General features: G+C 41.5%; 1 protein-coding gene across 5 annotated transcripts in view; it reads left to right on the forward strand.

Moving 5' to 3' along the window:
* The window catches only part of aldh8a1 (aldehyde dehydrogenase 8 family, member A1), a 52,811-nt gene that overhangs the window by 13,101 nt on the left and 18,294 nt on the right, over positions 1 to 21,416 (forward strand). For 2 of the 5 annotated variants that reach the window (XM_069887278.1, XM_069887280.1), the window contains exons 2-3: positions 14,421 to 14,568; positions 16,746 to 16,901. In XM_069887278.1, coding sequence (XP_069743379.1) covers positions 14,421 to 14,568; positions 16,746 to 16,901 — 304 coding nt within the window. The remainder of the gene's footprint in view (positions 1 to 14,420; positions 14,569 to 16,745; positions 16,902 to 21,416) is intronic. The other 3 variants (XM_069887279.1, XM_069887282.1, XM_069887281.1) reach the window with 2 other exon arrangements.

The following is a 21,416-nucleotide window of genomic DNA, read 5'->3' on the forward strand; positions in this document are numbered from 1 at the left end:
GCTCAACTCTCCAGTGCAAGATCTTGTCATTTTTGATCTTGCCTCTGAGGGTGGTGCTGAACATGAATGCCACCACGCGTTGGTCTGTGAGAAGGGTGAATCTTCTGCCTGCCAGGTAGTGTCAGACTGCTTCCACCATCGCCTGGGCCATCTTTTTAATGGAGGAGTGCCCGAGCTCTGAACCATGGAGGGTTTGGGAGAAAAAAGCCACAGATCTGCTCCTTTGGTTGAGGGTGGCAGCAAGGGCAACATCAGAGACATTGCACTCTACCTGGAATGGGGTGTTTTTGTCCACGGCATACATCGTAGAATTGGCGATATCCTTTCTGATCCGGCTGAAAGATATTTGCATCTCGGCGAGGAGGGGGAAGATGGGTGGTCCTTATCTGAGAACCGGGGAACCCACTGGGAATAGTAAGAAAGCAGCCCTAGGCACCAGTGTAGGGCCTTGAGTGTATAGGGAAGGGGAAGTTCCATCAGAGGGTGCATGCATTCAGTGTCAGGACCAATGACACCATGTTCCACGATGCATTCAAGGATGGCGAGGCAGGTGGTGTTGAACATGCACTCTTCCCTATTGTAGGTGAGATTTAATGCCTCTGCCATCCGGAGGAACTTTTCCAGGTTAGTATCATGGTCCTGCTGGTCGTGGCTGCAGATGGTGGACATTGTCCAGGTATGGGAAGGTCGCTCTTAGATTATGTCAGTCTACCACATGATCCATCTCCCTCTGGAACACGGAGACTCCATTTGTGACCCCAAAAGGGTCCTGGCGGAACTGGTAAAGGTGCCCATCAGCCTCTAAGGCAGAATAGGGCTTATACCAGGCCTGGTTGGGGAGCTGATGATAGGCTGATTTTAGGTTAATGGTGGAGAAAACCGTGTACTGGGCTATCTCGTTGATCATGTTGGCAATATGGAGTAGTTGGTAGGCTTTCGGCTGGATGTACTGGTTGATGGTCTGACAATAGTTGATGACCATCCTCTGTTTACTGTCCCCTTTGACCACTATGACCTGGGCTCATCAGGGGCTAGTGCTGGGCTCGATTACCTTTCTGTTAGAAGCCATTGCACCTTAGCCTTGATGAAGCCCCTGTCAGCTGCACAGTGACTCCTGCTCTTGGCCACCATGGGCTTTCAGAATGGCATCACATGGTTGAAGAGGGAAGGAGGGGGTACCCGTAAGGTGGACAGTCTGCAGGTGGGGCGGGGATGGTCACAATGTTTGGCATCGTGGGGGGAGTTTGCCACCGAAAGCTAGAGTGACACTGTGGAAATGGCACTGGAAATCTAGTCTTAGGATAATTGGGGCACAGAGCTTTGGCATGACCAGAAGCCTGAACCCTTTGTTCGTTTCCCATCCCACAGTCAGATTTACAGAACAGCACCCCAGCGCTGTGATAGAGTGTTCCTGGGATGCAAAGGCAATGGAAAAGTTTGCTGGGTGTACTTTGAGTGCCAGCGTATAAATCACATGCGGATGCACAAAGCTTTCAGTACTACCGCTATTGAATAGGCATTTTATTACCTTGCTTTTGACAGCAGTGTCCATCATTGAGCACCTGAGACCATGGGGGATTTTGTCCAATAGCCACTAGGACCAACTCGGGGTCCTAGTCGCTGCTTCAAGCTGGTGGCAGTGAGTAGTGGTTAGTAGGTGCAAGTATCAACATCTGGTACGTAGTGTGTGCAGGCGTGAGGTGCAACAAGTGCACTGTCTGGAGCTGGCTATGTGTGCACATGTTGACCATGTTGTCGGGTCGGCGGGGTGGAAGTAACGTGTTTGGTGTGGGCAGAAGTCAGCCGGTCCAAGATTGCACCTGTGGAGAGCACATGACGGCAGTGTTGTTCAATGGCCAAACTGAAATTCACATCTCCGGTGTAGGCGGAAGTGACAGGTGGAGCAATGGCACTGCCCAATAACATGCCTGGAGGGGGTCTTCCGACTGGTCATGGAGGGCTGCAATGCTCCTGGCAGGTTTGGAGAAACGCACTTTGGCAAAATGGACTTTCTTACTGAATCGGGAGCAATGCGAGTTCTTCATGGGGAAGTTCTTCTGGGAGTGTCTGGATGCACACTGGGTCCTGCAGTACTTACAGTGGTGGGATGGTTCGGCCACGGTGATCACTTCTCCACAGTAGGGCCCCTCAGTGGTGGCAGTCATCTGTATTAGCCAGGCTGGGGGAGGCAGCAGGCAAACATCAAAGGTTTCTGCATGGGGGCTGCAGCTTCCAGAGAATGGACCACATCAGTGACCTCACGAGGGAAGCATAGCTTTCTTCCAGTAGACTCTGTCAGGTTGCTCTTGATCGCAGGCCTCACACACTCATCCTAGTTGAGTCACTCCACTTCCGCAGCAGTCATCCGGGTCTCGGTCATGTACAGGCGTGCCAATTCATGCAGTGCCCCAAGGTAAGCCTCTACTGCCTCACCTGGTTGTTGTAGCCTGATGCTAAGCAGGTACCTGGAGTAGAGTACATTCACTGGGGGCTGGTATGATCACCTGGTATGCAAATGGGCCCAGTTTCATGCGCAGTACTATGTATGAGTTGATGACCTCAGCCTGAGTGTGGATGATTGCCCCGATTGCATGCTTCCAGATCTCAAAGTGTGCTGGATCTGTGGTCGATATCCAGCTTTTCTATGCTGAGAAATTTCTCCATGGTTCTCTTAAATTTAAACTAATTAAATATGATGCACTGCAGTGTGAATAAACAAGCTCAAACCACGAAGGCTGTACTATAGGCTTTAATTAGCTTAAAACTTGCACACAAGGTTCAGTATCCCTTCTGGCTCCCTGTGCTTTACTGCCTACAAAAGGGCTGACATGAGCACATATATGGGGCCAGTGTCCCAGGTTACCTCCCTGCAGGTACAGTTGGTTGTCCCCTACAGTAGGCAGGTAGGAATGCAGACAGACACAGACAGTCTGGTATTTGTATCACCACAGTGGTGTTGAAGGCAGAGCTATAACCTGTGAATAGTAGTCTGACATCATTGTATAACGTGTCCAAGGCTAAAGTTGTGACCAATGGGCAAATATTTTCAGCCTTCCCATTATCGAGCTCTATTCATTTTGGCTATAGAACCACTGGCAAAACCATTCAATGGGATCCAGACATCAAGGGGTTCAGAGTGGGCTAGGAAGAATACAAAATCAATCCATTTGCAGATGATATGCTGATGTATCTGACAGACCCAGCAAGTTCATTGAGCAAGCTTCAATCTACCCTGGAGGAATATGGGAAAGCCTTCGGGTACAAGATTAATTGGGACAAGATCAAAATTTTGCCACTTACAAAAGGGGACTAAAGTCAATTTAAAAAAAACCAGTCAATTGATGTGGCCACAAAAGGAGATCAATTACCTGGGAGTCAGGGTGGATAATATTCTGCAAAATTTATAATTGTACCCCCTTGCTCAAAAAATTGAGGAGGACCGAAACAGATGGATGACCCTGCCCATTACGTTGGTAGGCATGGTCAATGTATTAAGATGAATGTGCTGCCAAGGCTTTAGTACCTTTTCCAGACTTTACCCTTGGCATTCCCCCAGAGATTCTTCCAGAATGTTAATTCACAGGTAAGTAGGTTCATTTGGTCTCTATGCAGAAATTAATCTGGGATTACAGTCTGGGTGGACTGAGATTACCAGACTTTAAGAAATACTATTGGGCAGCGCAGTTGAGGTATACTGCCTCACTCTTTGAGGGAGGAGGTATACCATTCTGAGCACAAATTGGTCTGCACATGATAAATGAGGAGATAACAGAAGACTTTATTTATAAATGGGACTCTAAATTGTTATTTGGTGACAAAGACACTCCCTTATTAAAAACATATTATTTCTGTGTGGAACAAGATTAATCAGTGCATGGACTTAAAGTGGGGCTGTCTTCAAAAACAATTCTGACTCAGAATGGCTTAATACCATGGACAATAGATAACAAGATCCTGGATACCTGGTACCAGAAAGGGATCAGGTATATCAAGGACTGTTATGAACGGCAGCAGCTTATGTCATTTCAACAGCTTAAAAATAAATATAAATTTTCAAATAGGACATATTTTTGCTATCTTCAGTTAAGGTCTTTTTTTTTAAGGGACAAATTAGGTCCAGCTATGGCCCTACTGGAGTGCAGTGTCATGGAGGCCCTGATTCGAAAGGGGAACATGCGTAAGTTTATTATGGCAATGTATTTCTTACTCCAAGTGGAAAGCCCTGAAGCCAGGTCTTCCTAAATCTAGGCAAAGGTGGGAGTCAGACTTGGGTGTAACGATTGATGAAAGGTGCTGATCAGACCTGTGTTGTGACAACATGACCACAATTATTAACATTCTGCACCAGTTGCAGAAATTGAACAAGGCGAAGCCAGAAATTTCAGATCAATGTTTTAGGTTCAGCATAGAGACGAGAACCTTTGTGCACTCAATCTGGTCATGCTCCAAGGTGAGGCCTTTTGGGTAGAGCTAGGCCAAGTCCTACAAAAAAAACATAGGTAAAGAGTTTCAACAAATGCCTGTGCACCAGCTGCAGACACAGAGTAGAAGGGATCCGGCCAGCACAAAAGTTAACCTGCCACCATAGGAGCTAGTAGAGCTGTTGTCTAACAGCACCAGAGACCCAGTTCAATTCTGACCTCGGGTGCTCTCTGTGTGGTGTTTGTGCATTCTCCATGTAATCATGTGGGTTTCTTCTGAGTGCTCTAGTTTTCTCCCACATCCAAGAGAGTGAGATGTCTAATTGTAGGTAATAATGAATGGGAACAGACATTGTGCATGGCCTCTAATGCATTTCCCAGGCAATTGGAAGGGCACATTCATTTCAACTTGTCTTTTGCTGAACATGCAGTTGCCAGCAGAAGCAAGAATCCAGAGCTAATCATGGGCATCAAAGTGATCAGTGAAGTAGTACAGTGAAATGTCTGTAAAGAACCATGGAACACTACAGCCCCAACAGGCCCTTTGGTCTACCTAGTCTGTGATGAACTATTTTTTGCCTAATCCCATTAACCTGCACCTGGATCATAGCCCATGTACATATCTATCCAATCTCCTCTTAAATGTTGAAATCAACCCCACATCCATCACTTCTGCTGGCACCTCATTTCACGTGCTCACCACCCTCTGAGTGAAGAAGTTCCACTTAAACATTTCCCTTTTCATACTCAACCCATGTCCTTTTGTTCTTGTCTCATCGAACCTCAGTGAAAAAAGCCTGTTTGCACCATACTGTTTGTATAGTGAAACAGAGTGGGAACTCACCAGCCAAATTTATGGAGGAATAAGTTTTAAAAGTCATCCACAGTGGCTGCATCAGGAGTGAATCCATTCCCGTCAGTTTGTGCCCACCAATAATTGAGTATGAGTGGGACAAGCAGCAGGCAGAGTTCACATCCACATGGGTGAGGCAGAAGTGGATGTGTACTCAGTGAACAAAGAGATAAGTGGACTAAATGATTGAAAAGATTTTGCACAGGAAACTTTGTTCGGAAAGATTCAATCCCTGACGTAGCCAACTATTGTTTAAACTTGAAATGAATATATCTGCAAACGCCATCTACAAATTTGCCGATGGCAGCATGGTTGTTGGCAGAATCACAGATGGCAATGAGGAAGCGGACAGGAGGGAGATAGATCAGCTAGTTGAATGGTGTTGAATGGTGTGACCCACTCAATGCGATATAACCACAGAAGCATAGGCAGGTGTGTTAGGGTGAAATTTCGAGGCAGGAGCCTGCTAAGTGATGGAGGTGGGATATTCAATGGCAGAGCTGGCAAGGATGCACAGCTGAGGTGCGTTGTTGAGAAGGATGATGATAACAGTTTTGAGATGGGTAGGATGGTGTCTGAGGAGAGACAGGCGTGGCACCCACAAAGGACAACTTGTGACTGGCGTTTTAATGGGCTACATTCTGCTTCCTTTAGCCCAATGGTTTTCAAACTGCCCCCCTAAACTCACATACCACCTTAAGCAATCCCCTATGCCATAAGTGCTCTGTGTTTAGTAAGGGATTGCTTAAGTGGGAAGGGAAAGTTTGAAAACCACTGTTTTTACTCGTACCTAATTGATTTGTTATGTGCATGGTTTCATAACTCCAAAGGAAATAAGCCAATTAATATTTTTCTCAAGCAAAATTCTTTTAGTAACAATTGGGCCTAGAGCAATGATTCTTAACCTTCCCTTCCCACCCGCATTCCACCTGAAGCAATCCCTTACTAATCACAGAGCACATGGCATAGGGATTGTTTCAGGTGGAATGTTGGTTTAGGGTGGCAGTTTGAAAACCATTGGGCTAAAGGAATCAGGATGTATCTGATGGAGAGAATGAAATTGGAGATGGTCTCCATTCCAGTGATAAAATTCTTAGGATTTATAATCCTACAGGGAACATGTGGCTATCTTGGGAAGATGGTGATGGCCTACCTTAGAGTCTCTCCATTCTGTCAGCAAGGGATTCCCAGGATTTTGTGGAGCTATTTATTTATGGATAACAGATTCCAAGGGTTTTAATTTGTTTTGTGTGATCCCAAAGCATAAAGCCATGGAGTTGTACAGTTGACTGGCCCTTCAGCCCACTGTACTCACACTGACCTTGTTATCCATCTACATGAACCGCATTGATTCTTATAATCTTTGGAACATGTCTGATGAACATTTCCATTGCAGAACTTTGTCAAATAAATTCAGTCCTCACCAAATCATGGATTTTGAACTGTTGCATGCAACAAATATCTACAGTAGCACAATTCTTCCACCTCTCCAATCTTTTAAAATCATGTCTGAAGCACAAAGCAAAACTTGGGCAGCATGGTTAGTGTAGCAGTTATTGCAAGGCTGTTACAGTGCCGGCGAATGGAACCAGAGTTTGAATCCCATGTTGCCTGTAATAAATTCGTACTTTCTCCCAGTGTCTGCGTGGGTTTTCCCCAGGGGCTCTGGTTTCCTCCCACCGTTCAAAATATAAGGGGGTAATAGGGGAATTGGGTGCAATTGGGCAGCAAGAGCTCATGGGCCAAAAGAGCCTGTTACCTTTCTGTATGTGTGAATTTAAATTAAAAAAATTAAATTTGACTTTGAAGTTGGGATCAGTAGCAGCTTGAAATGTGATTTTGAACTCTTAAGTATGTGCTTAGTAAGTTTGAGTGATTTTCATTCTTTGTTCTAGTTAAGTGAAAGTGTTATGTAATTAATCCATATCAACCAATAGGAAGATTAAATGTCATGCAAGGATCTCAAGGCCTTTTCTTATTGATCCTTTTTGAAATGGCAGCTGAACTTTGACCATGTATATTTAATTCTGCACCCCGAGGTAATGATTAATTATGAGGTATTGACTTGGTACAAAGGGCCTTTTTTTTGTTGTCTTTTGAAATACTGAGGTATTTCAACATAGAACATTGCAGTGCAGTTGTGCACTTCACATCAATCTCACCCACTGCCTATTACCCTCTATTTTTCTTATTTGTTTGATCTTTTAAAGTTAAAAACTGCCAAAGTAATAAACAAATCTAGTGAAATTAAAGTGACTGTATCAGGATTGTGAGTTTCATTCTGTATGGTTTTAGTTTAGCATTGGGGGAAATAATTAAAAATGAAAGGAAATTTAGATGTGAACCTAATTTTGGAGTAGCTGAAGTGTATTTCAATTTAGAAACTGTATGTACTTTTACACGTCGTGTAGAGTAGAAGGCCATTGGCTAACAATTATAATTAGCATACTTTTATTATATAAAAATGTCAATCAGCTCTTCCAGTGCATCATGCTGGCTTTTCTCAAAGCAAGCTTGCTCAAAACTACCCATGCGCTAAATTATGTGACTGAATTGCTCCTGAGGTGACATACATCTGCTAACCACTTTTTAATTCCTGCTCACAATATTTGATCCTATTGCAAGTGTGCCCGTTTGGAAGTGCTGACAAATAGGTTTGGGAGATGGTGGAGCAAACAGAAGGTACATGTCACTTCTGATCAATGATAAGCACTTTACACTGGAGCATAGCCAAAACACAAAATGCTGGAGGAACTCAGCAAATCTTGTAGTCTCCATGAGAGGTTAAAAAAAATAACCTGAATCCTTCCTCAAGCACCTTACACTAGAGCATAGCCAAAACACAAAATGCTGGAGGAACTCAGCAAATCTTGTAGTCTCCATGAGAGGTTTGAAAAAAATAACCTGAATCCTTCCTCAAGGTTCAAGGGCTCAGGCCCGAAACATCTATTATATATTTTTACCTCCTATGGACGCTGTGAGATCTGCTGAGTTGCTCCAGCATTTCTATGTTTTTGCTACAATCACAGCGTCTTTCATCACTTCTTACACTAATACATTGTCACTTAAACCTTGATCTTAGCTGGGCCATATGTTGTACATGAGCTGGAGTCATGATCATGTTAGGTTGATTCCTCAGCCATTTTAACTTCACAGTTTCATTAAAATCATAGGATACTGGCTCTCTCTGACTTAATTAATGCAGGCTTCCATTGTCTAAACTGGTTTAAAGCTTTACTCCCAAATTTCATCCCTTCAATTATCTTACATTTCCTCTTTTATCTTCCTGCACTCTCACTAATTTTCCTCCCTCTCTCCTTCACCATTTGTTTCCTCCTTCCTGCTTTTGTCAGGATCTGCTTTTTTCCCTCTCCCCTTCTTTGACCCTTTGTTCTTTCTTTATCTTCTCACTTTCTATTCCCCCTCATGGGTGCCTGATTCTCCCTCTTGCACTTCCTGTTTGTGTTTTTTTTTAACCTGGGTCCTGCTATAGATGGATTAAAAATTTGGTCACTGCATTGAATCGTGGAATGATTAGAGCACAGAGGTAGGTTATTCACCCCATCTGGCCCCTGCTGGCTGTTTGTCAAGAACTCTAATCAGCCACATTCTGCTGCTCATTACTCATAGTTATTCCTCCTCTTGCCTATTCAATTCCTTTGAATGACTCTTCCCTTTTAAAGGCAGTGAGATCTCATCCACTGTGTCTTTCACCTATTGCTTGAAATCTGTGTCCACTGTAACTACTCCTCTCTATTTACCATGTCAACCTGTCATGACCTTGGACACCTTTCATCAAAATCCCCTCTTAACCATCTGTATCTCAAGGAGAACAAACCAGCTATCCCAAATCTAACCTTATGGTTAAAGTCCCTCTTCCTTAGAACTACTCTAGTAAATCATTTCTGCAACTTTAGGTTTGGCCCGGGCATCTGCCTACATTTTTCCACACCTTGATGAAGGGCTCAAGCCTGAAACATTGGTATGTAAATTTATCTTTGTAATTTAAAGTACACTGTTTGACATGCTGAGTTTCTCCAGCAGTATGTTTTTACTTGTGTAATTAATATAGATGCTCAGTTCCCTACATTATTGGTAGCTGGCCATCTGATGCTGGGGTGGCCCAGGTACTGGCCTGAAGCTGTATTAGCAGTTTGCTTTGGCTTTGCAGCACATTTGCTGTTCAAAGTTTGGAAACCCAAAAGCCTCATGCTTGATTTTTCAAGCCAAACTTCTGCAAGGTTATTTCTTTAGCATGTTGAATAATCACAGAAATAGAAAAAAGCTACACAACCCCTAGAGTCTGTATTATTTGGCCATGGAGCAGAGATGTGAGCCACAATGCACTATGAAAGTGAATGGAGTAGGGGTTGGGGGAATGGTGGAGAGAACAGGTGATTGTTGGGAATATCTGAGTTTGGAGCTATCTGGAGCATGTATAAAGGGGGGAACCAAAGGCAGAGTGAATGATGGAATTATGTGTTTTAACCACCCACCTCACCAGACCGTTTTGTTCTTCAGATTTGACAATATTTTTGTGGAATATCTATAGAGAGTTTGTCACCTAGATCTCACTCTGCCTCCATTTCAGGAGACAAACTCTTGCTCCGTAACTTCCTCATCTCCTCATCGCTTCACACTAATCACCCCCTTGGTATCTATTCCTGTATCGGCAAGAAAAGCAGCACTTGCACCAACAGCTCATTCCTCACTACCATTTGCGGCCGAGATTAGTTTCTGCACACACATTCCTTTCACTTACAATGATGCCAAGGTACATTCTTAGGGATGAAACAGGAAACCACATCCTCAGCTCCTGTTGACTAGTCTGTGTACTCCTGTCCAATTCCTTAGTTCCAGCAGATGGCAGTATAATACAACAAGCAGATTGTGGCTTAGGTTAAAATCAAAGAACAAATGATAAAACTGTAAGGAATAGGTAATCAAAGAATTGTTGTTTATTACAGCTAATAAACTGAGGCATCTCATCACTTAGTAGAATTTAACATTAACTTGATCAGTGAGCAATTAATTATTCATTAAAGTCTCCATGTGCCTCACTATCCATGGGATATACTTAGTTATCAAAATTTGAACCAACCAAAAAACTAATTTAATGCAGTAAATTTAAATAACTTTAGACTAACCTGGAAATACAAAACAAATGTTAAATACATATAATAAATTCGATACCATCTGTTGAAAAAGGGAAGTGCAGTTTCATTACAAGTGTAACAGCCCTTAAGGCTAGAGCTGGATGAGGTCCTCACCCGGGACCTGCATTAATTGAGTCAGAGAGTGTACAGAAACAAAGGCGAGAAATCAGACTGCTCAAACTACAGGGGAATCACGCTGCTCTCCATTGCAGGCAAAATCTTCACTAGGATTCTCCTAAATAGAATAATACCTAGTGTCGCCGAAAATGTTCTCCCAGAATCACAGTGCGACTTTCGCGCAAGGGAACTACTGACATGGTCTTTGCCCTCAGACAGCTCCAAGAAAAGTGCAGAGAACAAAACAAAGGACTCTACATCACCTTTGTTGACCTCACCAAAGCCTTCGACACCGTGAGCAGGAAAGGGCTTTGGCAAATACTAGAGCGCCTCGGATGCCCCCCAAAGTTCCTCAACATAGTTATCCAACTGCACAAAAACCAACAAGGTCGGGTCAGATACAGCAATGAGCTCTCTGAACCCTTCTCCATTAACAATGGCGTGAAGCAAGGCTGCGTTCGCGCACTAACCCTCTTTACAATCTTCTTCAGCATGATGCTGAAACAAACCATGAAAGACCTCAACAATGAAGACGCTGTTTACATCCGGTACCGCACGGATGGCAGTCTCTTCAATCTGAGGCGCCTGCAAGCTCACACCAAGAGCAACTTGTCCGTGAACTACTCTTTGCAGACGATGCCGTTTTAGTTGCCCATTCAGAGCCAGCTCTTCAGCGCTTGATGTCCTGTTTTGCGGAAACTGCCAAAATGTTTGGCCTGGAAGTCAGCCTGAAGAAAACTGAGGTCCTCCATCAGCCAGCTCCCCACCATGACTACCAGCCCCCCCACATCTCCATCGGGCACACAAAACTCAAAACGGTCAACCAGTTTGGCTACACCATTTCATCGGATGCAAGGATCGACAACGAGATAGACAACAGACTTGTCAAGGCAATAGCGCCTTTGGAAGACTACACAAAAGAGTCTGGAAAAACAACCAACTGAAAAACCTCACAAAGATTAGCGTATACAGAGCCGTTGTCATACCCACACTCCTGTTCGGCTCTGAATCATGGGTCCTCTACCGGTATCAGCTACGGCTCCTAGAACGCTTCCACCAGCGTTGTCTCCGCTCCATCTTCAACATTCATTGGAGCGACTTCATCCCCAACATCGAAGTACTCGAGATGGCAGAGGCCGACAGCATCGAATCCACGCTGCTGAAGATCCAACTGCGCTGGGTAGATCACGTCTCCAGAATGGAGGACCATCGCCTTCCCAAGATCGTGTTATATGGCGAGCTCTCCACTGGCCACCGTGACAGAGGTGCACCAAAGAAGAGGTACAAGGACTGCCTAAAGAAATCTCTTGGTGCCTGCCACATTGACCACCACCAGTGGACTGATATCGCCTCAAACCGTGCATCTTGGCACCTCACAGTTCGGCGGGCAGCAACCTCCTTTGAAGAAGACCGCAGAGCCCACCTCACTGACAAAAGACAAAGGAGGAAAAACCCAACACCCAACCCCAACCAACCAATTTTCCCTTGCAACTGCTGCAACCGTGTCAGTCTGTCCCGCATCAGACTTGTCAGCCACAAACGAGCCTGCAGCAGACGTGGACATTACCTCTCCATAAAACTTCGTCCGCGATGCCAAGGCAAAGAAAAGAAGTAATGTCATTCATAGAACACTTAATTTCTGACAATCAATCAAATTCAAAATGAACTGTCAATCAATTGTTACGAGCCCAGAGGTCCCCAAAACCCAGCAGCAATAGATATTCACTGTCAAATGATTACTTAAACAAAAGTTGCTTTTAATGATCTTTAAACATGAAAACAGAATCACACTTTAACTTATCACTATTGACTTAACTAACCTAACTTAACCCCCTTCTAATTCTAAGTGCATGTGTATGTGATGTGTGTGCAAGTTCAGAAAAGTTCTTGGGTTCACAGTCCAATCTCACTTCTCATTCCTCCAAGTTCACTGGTTGCAGGCAATTCTTATACCGTGCACAGAATTTAACATTTATAAAGTTCACCAGGCTTTTGTGCTCGAAAGGTAAATGGTTACTGCTCAGGAAGGTTCTTGTCGGTTTTCAGAGAGAGATTTGTTGTTCCAGGACATCCACAATTGAGGACTTCCCTCAGTCACTCAGTGTCTTGCTGATGAAACTTGCCCCCTCAGGGTTCTCCAGATGATAACCTCTTTCTTTCAGTTCATCACAGAGTTCCTTTCTGTTTCCCTTATTCCAAGTGAAACATTAGACAGCCAGTCCTCTCCTCTTGCATGAACCACAAGGGCTTTGATCAGGCTGTCTTCCACACTGGAGCTTCTTGCCAGCCTTTCCTATTTCAGGTGGCTGACACTGGTCTCTCTCTCTCTCTCTGCTTGCAAAACCACATGACCCTCTTACAACAGCAAGTCTTCTGTAGACAATAATGCACTAGCCTGCTTTCATTTGTTGGTTTTGGGTAAACAAGAACTCATCAGTGACCTCTCTGAACACTATTCAAAGCTCAAATATATATTGCGAATCTGATATATATGATAGATTATTGAAATTATGTCCAGTACTTCATGATATGATTAAAAATGCTTGGGAATTGGAATTTGCAAGACCCTTATTGGAGCACTCATGGGACAAGATTCTTAAACTGGTGAATACATCTTCAAATTGTGCCTGACATTCATTAATCCAATTCAAAGTGATGCATCATGTTTTAATGTCCAAAGATAAGATGGCTTGTATCTTTTCTAATATTAACTCTACTTATGACAGATGCAAATTTGATATTGCTACATTAACACCCATGTTTTAGTCTTGTTCATCCTTAGAAATCTATTGGAAATAAATTTTTAATATTGTTTCAACTGTATTTCAGGTGGAACCCAACCCAATAACTGCTATTTTTGGGGTTACTGAACCAGACATAGGGAGTTTTTCTGTGCCTGCACAACTGGTTGTGGCCTTCTCTATGTTGTTGGCTCGAAGAGCCATCTTATTTAAATGGAAAGAGAGTGTTTCAGTAGTTTCAATGGTTCTCTCATATTATGTCCTGCTTATGTTCAGAAAAAAATTAGATATTGTGTATTTGACTCGTCAGTGAATTTTAAAGATACAGGGTGACCTTTTATGTCTTATTTTCATTTGATGAATGTTTTTAATGTGATTAGATGTACTCACTCTTCCAGATGAGATATGAATCAGGGTATGAATCAAAAGCTACAAAATACATGTAATTCTCAGGATAAGATGCTCAGATGAGTTTTTTTTCATTTGTTAGTTTTTTCAAAATAGAGTATGTTAGGTGGGTTTTATATATACACACGCACAATATATTTTTGATGTCTTACCTGTCTTCACGCAGTGCTGTGGAGGGGGACCGAGTACACAAATGTGATATTGTATTTTCAGTTTTGTTCCTTTTTCTTCATTGTACTGTATTTATTATAAAAACCAATAAAAAGATTGAAAAAGATGGCAGTTTGAGGATTTCTTGTGACTTGGTTTGTTGTTTTAAACCTTTTTAAAAATTTTTTAAATTTTTCACACGATGAACCATATTGACCAAAATACACATAAACCTTTCCCTCTTGAATATACAGTGTCATTTTCTCCCCTGTTTCCCACCTCCCTTCCCACCCACTCAACATTCAACATATATGATACATTAAACCCATTAAACAATGTCATCACACAATGTAAATAACAAGAAAATTGTATCATCTACTTTTACACAGTGGGTCAGTTCATTTCGTCGTCTTCTCATTCTGTCATTTTAGGTGGTGGAGGTCTGTGGTAGGACTTCTCTGTTGTGTTCCATGTACATTTCCCAAATTTGTTCAAATACTATGATGTTATTTCTTAAATTATATGTTATTTTTTCCAATGGAATACATTTATTCATTTCTATGTACCATTGAAGGTGGATGCTGCAGTAAATGCTGCCAAGGAAGCATTCCCTGGGTGGTCAGCTCGCAGCCCTTTGCAGCGTTCCCAGATACTTCACAAACTGGCAGATCTGATGGAGGCGCACCTAGAGGAGTTCGCCCAGGCAGAATCAAAGGATCAAGGTAACCCGATCACTTGTGTCCATGCATGAGAGTGAGAAAGCTGGCTGAGAGTGCCTCCTGGTGGCAGCTGCAAATGTACTGTGGGGAAGCATGGTTAGTGTAGCAGTTAGCACAATGTAATTACAGCACCAGTGGCTTGGGTTCGAATCTGCTGCTTTCTGTAAGGTGTAGGTTCATCCTATGTTTGTGTGGGTTTCCTCCAGGTGTACTGGGGTCCTTCCATGTTCCAAAGGCATATGGGGTTTGTTGAATAATTGGTCACTTGGTTGTACAGTATTTGGGTGCTGTGGGCTCATAGGATGGAAGGGCCTGTTACTGTGCTGTTAAAATGAGGCAATGGAGGTGGTAACCATGTCTATCTTTGAACCTGCATCACTGTTAATCAGCTCATGGCAACTCTCCTGCCTCATCCACTTTCCCAGCCAATTCCTAAACTGCCTGAAATAAAAGCAGAAATCACTGAAAATATTCAGCTGGTCAGACAGCTTCTGCGGGAATTAAGTTTCTCTTTCAGCTTTATTTGATATTCAGGATTTTTGATTCGCATTTTCAGTTTCCACCCAACCTTCAAAAAATGTACGGGGATTTGTAGTTTTATTGAGGTATTTGAGGGGTGTGGGCTCATCGGCCGGAAGAGCCTGTTACTGTGATGTATGTCTTAAAATAAAAATCCTATGCTTCCCTTAATGGACAGGAATCATTAATTCTCATTCTTGGATATAGTCACAGCCTGAAAATAGGCCCCTCAGCCCATCTTTACCATGCTGATCAATGCCTGTCTGAGCTAACCTCATGCCCATCTTTTGTCCCCCCAAATCTTCCCTAGTCAGGTACCCATCTAAATGTCTATTAAATATTGAAATTGTACCCTTCTCAATGGTTTCTGCTGGCAGCCTGCTCCATATTTATGTCATCCTATGTTGTGGAAAAAGTTACCCCTCAGTTCCCTTTTAAATCCTTCTCCTCTTAGCTTGAACCATTGCACCCCCAGTTTTAGTCTCCCCTACCCTGGGCTAAAGCATGTGGTTATTCACCTTCTCCATGCCACGCATGGTTTTATATACCTCTGTAAAGTCACCCCTCTCCTCGTCACTCCTGGGGAAGAAAGGCCCAGCCTATCCTGTCTCTCCTTCAGTCCCAGTAACATCTCATGAATCTTTCATGCACTTTTCCAGTTTAATGAGATCTGCTCTTCAGCAGGGTGACCAGAACTGTGCCCAATTCTCCACATGTGTCATTGACAATGCCTCTAATTTAGACAATTTAAAAGAATTGTAATCATCCTTGTAGAGTCATGGAATTACACAGCACAGAACAGACCCCTTGGCCCAACTTGCCCATGCCAACTAGGTTGGCTAATCCTATTTGCATTCATTTGGTTCCTATTCTTTTAAGCCCTTCCTCTAAGATGCAAGATATGTTTCTCCTCACCTCAGTCCAGAATATCTGCTACTGACTCCTAAGTCAACTCCTAACTTCTAAGCCCATCACAGGAACCAACCATCCATTCCAGACATCTATGTGAAGTGCTCCCTCAAGAAGACAGCTAACGATCATAAAGGACCCCTGTCAACTTGGTCACAAACTCTGTTCACTGCTACCTTCAGGTAGAAGGTACAGAAGCCAGAAGACCTCCACATCTCAGTTCCACAACACTTTATTTCAAACAGCTATCAGGCTCTTGAACCGCCTTTGTTACACTATTCATGGACTGCTCTGACACCACAAAATAACTGTCTGCATATTGTTATGCAACTTCTCGTGCACTGAAAACTGTGACTAATTATTATTTAGCTTTTGTATTTATTTTCTCTTTTTAATTTAATGAATACTATTGCAATTTTTTGTACCTGTTCAGCTGCAGCAAGTAAGAATTTCAGTGCACATGCACTTTGTATGATGTATATGTCAAAATAAATTTATTATTGTCATATTAATAAAGATAGACCTTGACTAGAATAGTGTGTTTGAAGGTGCGAATGCCCTCTTATTGTTAACAACTCTTGTGCATGGCTGTGAAAAATCAACAGGTTTTTGCTGAAGATCAAAATCTTGTCAAATACATTCTGTAATCAGACACGGAGAGGTACCAAAACTCCACACTGACTGTGATATTTCATAGAAATCATCAATAACCTCCTTTCATAAGTAATCATTTTTCCCTTTGCAAATTTAAGGGAAAACTATTACTGCAGCAAGAACCATTGACATACCTCGAGCTGTTTATAATTTCCGTTTTTTTGCCTCAACGATCCTCCACAACACCACTGAATGTTCAGAGATGGTCCACATGGATTGTACACTCTTCACCACACGGACACCAGTGGGAGTAGGTGAGGTAACAGAAAACAATCAGATAACTTCTAAAATATTCTTCTGTGTTATTACATTATCTATTTGAATGTTTTTGCAAAAATATGCTGGCATATTTTGTTGAGGTATTGAGAAAATATTTCCATCTCCTCAAAGAAATTGGTATTTTGGTAAAATTTGTATATATGGAGGCATTAAGAGTTTGGGAATAATCTCCTTCATTACATGACCAGACTCTTTATATATAAAAAAAAATTAGAGGAGAAACAAACTGCAAATACATCAGGAGGGAGGAATGAGTAATTCTACTGAGGGCAGCTTAGTGCTCGTCAGTGGTACTAGAACTGTTCTTTGGGATATGGTATTTATGTTTTGTTTTAGCTTTGTGCAGTTACCAAATGGGAATAGGAATAAAAATGACACAAATGCAAAACCCTCTGCATTCTCAGAATCAGATATAAAGTTGGAAAGTGCTGGAAATATTCATCAGATCAGGCAGCATCTGGGAGTCAAACATTTGTAATCAATTCATGAGAAGGGAACTTGTTTGTCTCTAGAGCATGGTTCTCAACTTATTTTGCCCTGGGCCCCACTTTAATTTTTCAAAAAAACATATGCCCCACCATTAGCGGAATAAAAGCTATATATTCAAAAGAAGTTTAAGTTAAATAATTTACTGCAAGTGGATTTTATTGCGATTAAGGTCGGGAATACACTGGAACATATATTTCATATTCAACTACTACTTCAATATGTCAACCATCTCAAACACTCATTCAACAATTGTCATCACTTCAGCGGGAACCTTGCTCCTGACGCTGGCTGCAGATTTATTTGATTCAAGGGACTAATTTTGTTAGTTTCAACTTTAAATCTCCACATTTTGTAATTTCCAATCAATTTCTCTTAGCTTATAGCAAATCACTAACAGCACTGAATCCACATTCTATTAAATAAGATGATGGAAAATGTATCATTAGTTCTCTTGCTAAAGTAGTTGAGCTTGGATATTTCTTTTCAATATTGTTAGACAGCCACATCATGGTTCCTTTCACTCTGAACAGAGTTTTCACAGATTCATCATGTTGCCACTCAGATAACTCCTCTTGATATTGCACTGGAACTTCAGATAAGTCCACCAGCAATGGCTGAGTTAACTAAGAGGGAAAAATCCATTGCCCTTAAATCACAAAATCTATAATTGAAGTCAGTAACCAACATTTTCAAATGGTCAACAATGACATTTGTAGCAACATTAATTACCTCGCACCATTAGAATTGATTGAAGTTTCTTGCAGAAATATTTGTTTGGCATGATTATAGAAGTGTTATGAATACAAATATCTTTGTTTTTGCATCAACGAGCATCATATTTGCTACTTGGAGTTGCTTGTTCAATGTACTTAGATTCTCAAAAATATCCATCAAGTAACTCACATAAGCTTTGCCATCTGTTGTTAACAAGAGCTTCATTTCAGGTTTGTCCTTCAAGAACTCGCTGAGGAGATCAAAGAGTTCATAAACCTTTTGAAGCAGTTTCCCTTTGACAACCACCTTAGTTCAGTGTGAAGCAATGATCTCACATGTTCTGCATTTTTATCGACACAAAACTCCTGAAAAAGACATTAATATTTGGCGTTGATACATTTGATCACAGAATGCAGTATCTTGTGTAGAACAGGGGAAACTTTCTTGGCAACTGTGTTTAATCAGTGGATAACATAATGCACAACCAACATATTTGGATTTTCATCCTTCATTAATTTTAAACATCTGTTTTTTTTAACCCATCATAACGGGTGCACCATCTGCAGCACAAGATACAATGTTTCCTTTAGGTATTTCATTTTCATCCAAATAATTTTTGAGCTTGCTGTAGGTATCAACTGTAATAGTAGCTGTTTCTAATGATTCACAAAACATCTCTTCTTGAAACTCTTCCTGATCAATATATCTCACATATGCCAAAAACAGAGCCTCACTGTCCCGTACAGTAGATTCATCCAGTTGTATTGAGGACTTTTGTGATTTCAACTTCTCAATAAGCTGTTTTTCAACATCTTGACCCATGTCATCTATCCTGCTGCAGAGTGTACTACTACTCAATGACTTTGTTCAGACATCGTTGTCATCCTTTTGCAGAACTGTTTTGAGAAACAATGATATTGTGGGTTTAATCAGTTCCTTCCCAATCATATGATTCTTCTCATGTTTTGCTATCAGTAGAGAAATTTCATAGGGTATGATTTAGGGCAGCGAATAAATGAAGTGATTTTTCATCTATTTTCAAACTTCTCTTTCAGTGATTTAAGATATTCCAATTTTGAATTGACATGGTTAGGATGTTTTACCCTCAAATGAGCTTCAAGATGTCCTGCTTTCATTAATTAATTTGTGAAAGTCTGTTGGCATAATACGAAAAAAGCTGCATGTTCATCGTGTACAGCAGATCTAACCTGAAACCTCAAGAACACCATTGAATATAGACGAACCTTTTTGTTTTCTTGGTCTCCTCGTTTTGAATATACAACAATCCCTAAAACAGAACAATCAATATTTTATTATGTCTTAGAATTGAAAAATGAAAAAAAAATTAATGATCGAATCAAAGGAAGAATACTAATCCAAAAAACACATTTGCAAAATAGCACTAGTGTGGCTTCTGACCTTTTTTTTCCAGAGTGTGCATCAAAACTGTGCTAGCCTTGTGCTTTACTTTCTGGTGTCCCTTTTTTCCCGATTTTTGGAATCCTCCTCAGGCTGGGACCACCCCCCTCCCACCCCCGCTCCCCCATCGATATGCTAGTGCACAAAGATACATAGAGATACAGCTCTCACTTACTACAGAACTGAAAAAGTAAAGGGGCATGGTCAGAGACATGATTGTTGAGATGATTTGAAATCCTTGTCACCAATGAGATAATTTGGAATGAATGATAATAAGATCGTTCAGAAAAAATATAATTGTAATGTTAACTGTTATGTCTCTGTGTTACTTGGAAGGCTTCTTAAGTAACTTAGAGATGCAAGATTCAAAAGAGATTTTACTTACTGATGCCTTCCACCATCTCAGGAAACTGTTCACACACACTCATATACATATAAATACATTCCACAGTGGTGGGCTGCAGTTACTATAGTGAGAAGGGTGTATTCTTGCACTGTTACAAAATAGTTCAAATTATCCTGACTATATAACATTAACCAAGGATAACAACGGTTAAAATAAGAGAAACAGCAGAGAAACATTGAAAGAGCAAAAACACATTATGAAAATAAAAAGAATAAAGTGATTTTACTTGGAAGTTACCACAATTGTGTTTTACTGACAGTGTTACAAAGTCACATCTTTCACACCAACACAAGTTTATTTTTCAAACAACCTTTTAGTTATTTCCCAAATTATTCCTACACCCCACCAAAATATTTCCATGCCCCACCGGTGGGGTGTATGCCCCACATTAAGAATCTATGCTCTAGAGATACGGCCTGACCTGGTATTTGCAACATTTAATGTTTTTTGTTTAAAAATTTTACAAATGATCTCAACTCGTTTAAAAATTGAGACTATCAAATTGAGAACAGATATACCATGATCAATTTGGGTAAAAAGCTGAAAATTATGTTAGTCCCAGTACTGGGAAAATTGTAGCAACCACTCCAGTTTAATGCTGATTATATTTCGAACACATTGCTTTGCAACTGTGAATCATTTTCTAAACTGATGCTAAATGTAGACATTGCCAGTAATAGTTCCAGTATTTTATGTTGTTGCCGAGCTGAAAATAACCCATATCCTACTGCAACTTGCAGATGGCTACTCTGTGTAATCACTCTAAATATTTCCACTCATGGAAGCAAAGCCCACCATCTTAGGACCACAGAAGTAAAATAATCAGTACTGTTACTCAGTTAATCAGTAGAACCTACTTCTTTCACTTACTACTTGATACATTATGAACTTCCCCATTAATGTTCTCTGTTACAAAACCACAAACCTGTTTTGTCAAGCAAAAATCAATCTGCTGGAGAAATTGAACAGGTCAAACATCAGTGGGTTGATGAAGGGTTCCAAGATGTTGACCATTCTTTTTCTCCTACAGATGCTGCTTGTCTTGCTGGGTTTTTTTGCTCTGGCATCTGCAGTCTCTTGTGTATCTCCTGTTTTTTTGGAGCTCCCTGAATAACAATCCCATTTTCTTCTGGATATCATTAAAGCCCTAGCTTTTGTCTGAGATTTTTCCTGGGATGAACTTCCCAGAACATCATGCAATGCTTCAACTGCAGTCAGCCGCTGCTTTTCTACTTTAATGTCTTGGTTTATATTCATTGACCCTCTTCATTAAAATTGGAGTAACATTTGCCTTTTCAATCTGTATTCCTATCCATAAAAATCAATTTGTCTGAACCCTTTAGTATTTCCCTGTTGTGTTTATTTATAAAAATCCTTTCTTGGGGGGGTGGGGGGGGTGTGTACCATTACAGGAGGAGCCAGCTTCCCTGAGGGAGCAGCAGTTGAGTGTTACTATCGAAAG

This window comes from Narcine bancroftii, chromosome 6, assembly GCF_036971445.1.
Source record: "Narcine bancroftii isolate sNarBan1 chromosome 6, sNarBan1.hap1, whole genome shotgun sequence".
NCBI classification, from domain to species: Eukaryota; Metazoa; Chordata; class Chondrichthyes; order Torpediniformes; family Narcinidae; genus Narcine; species Narcine bancroftii.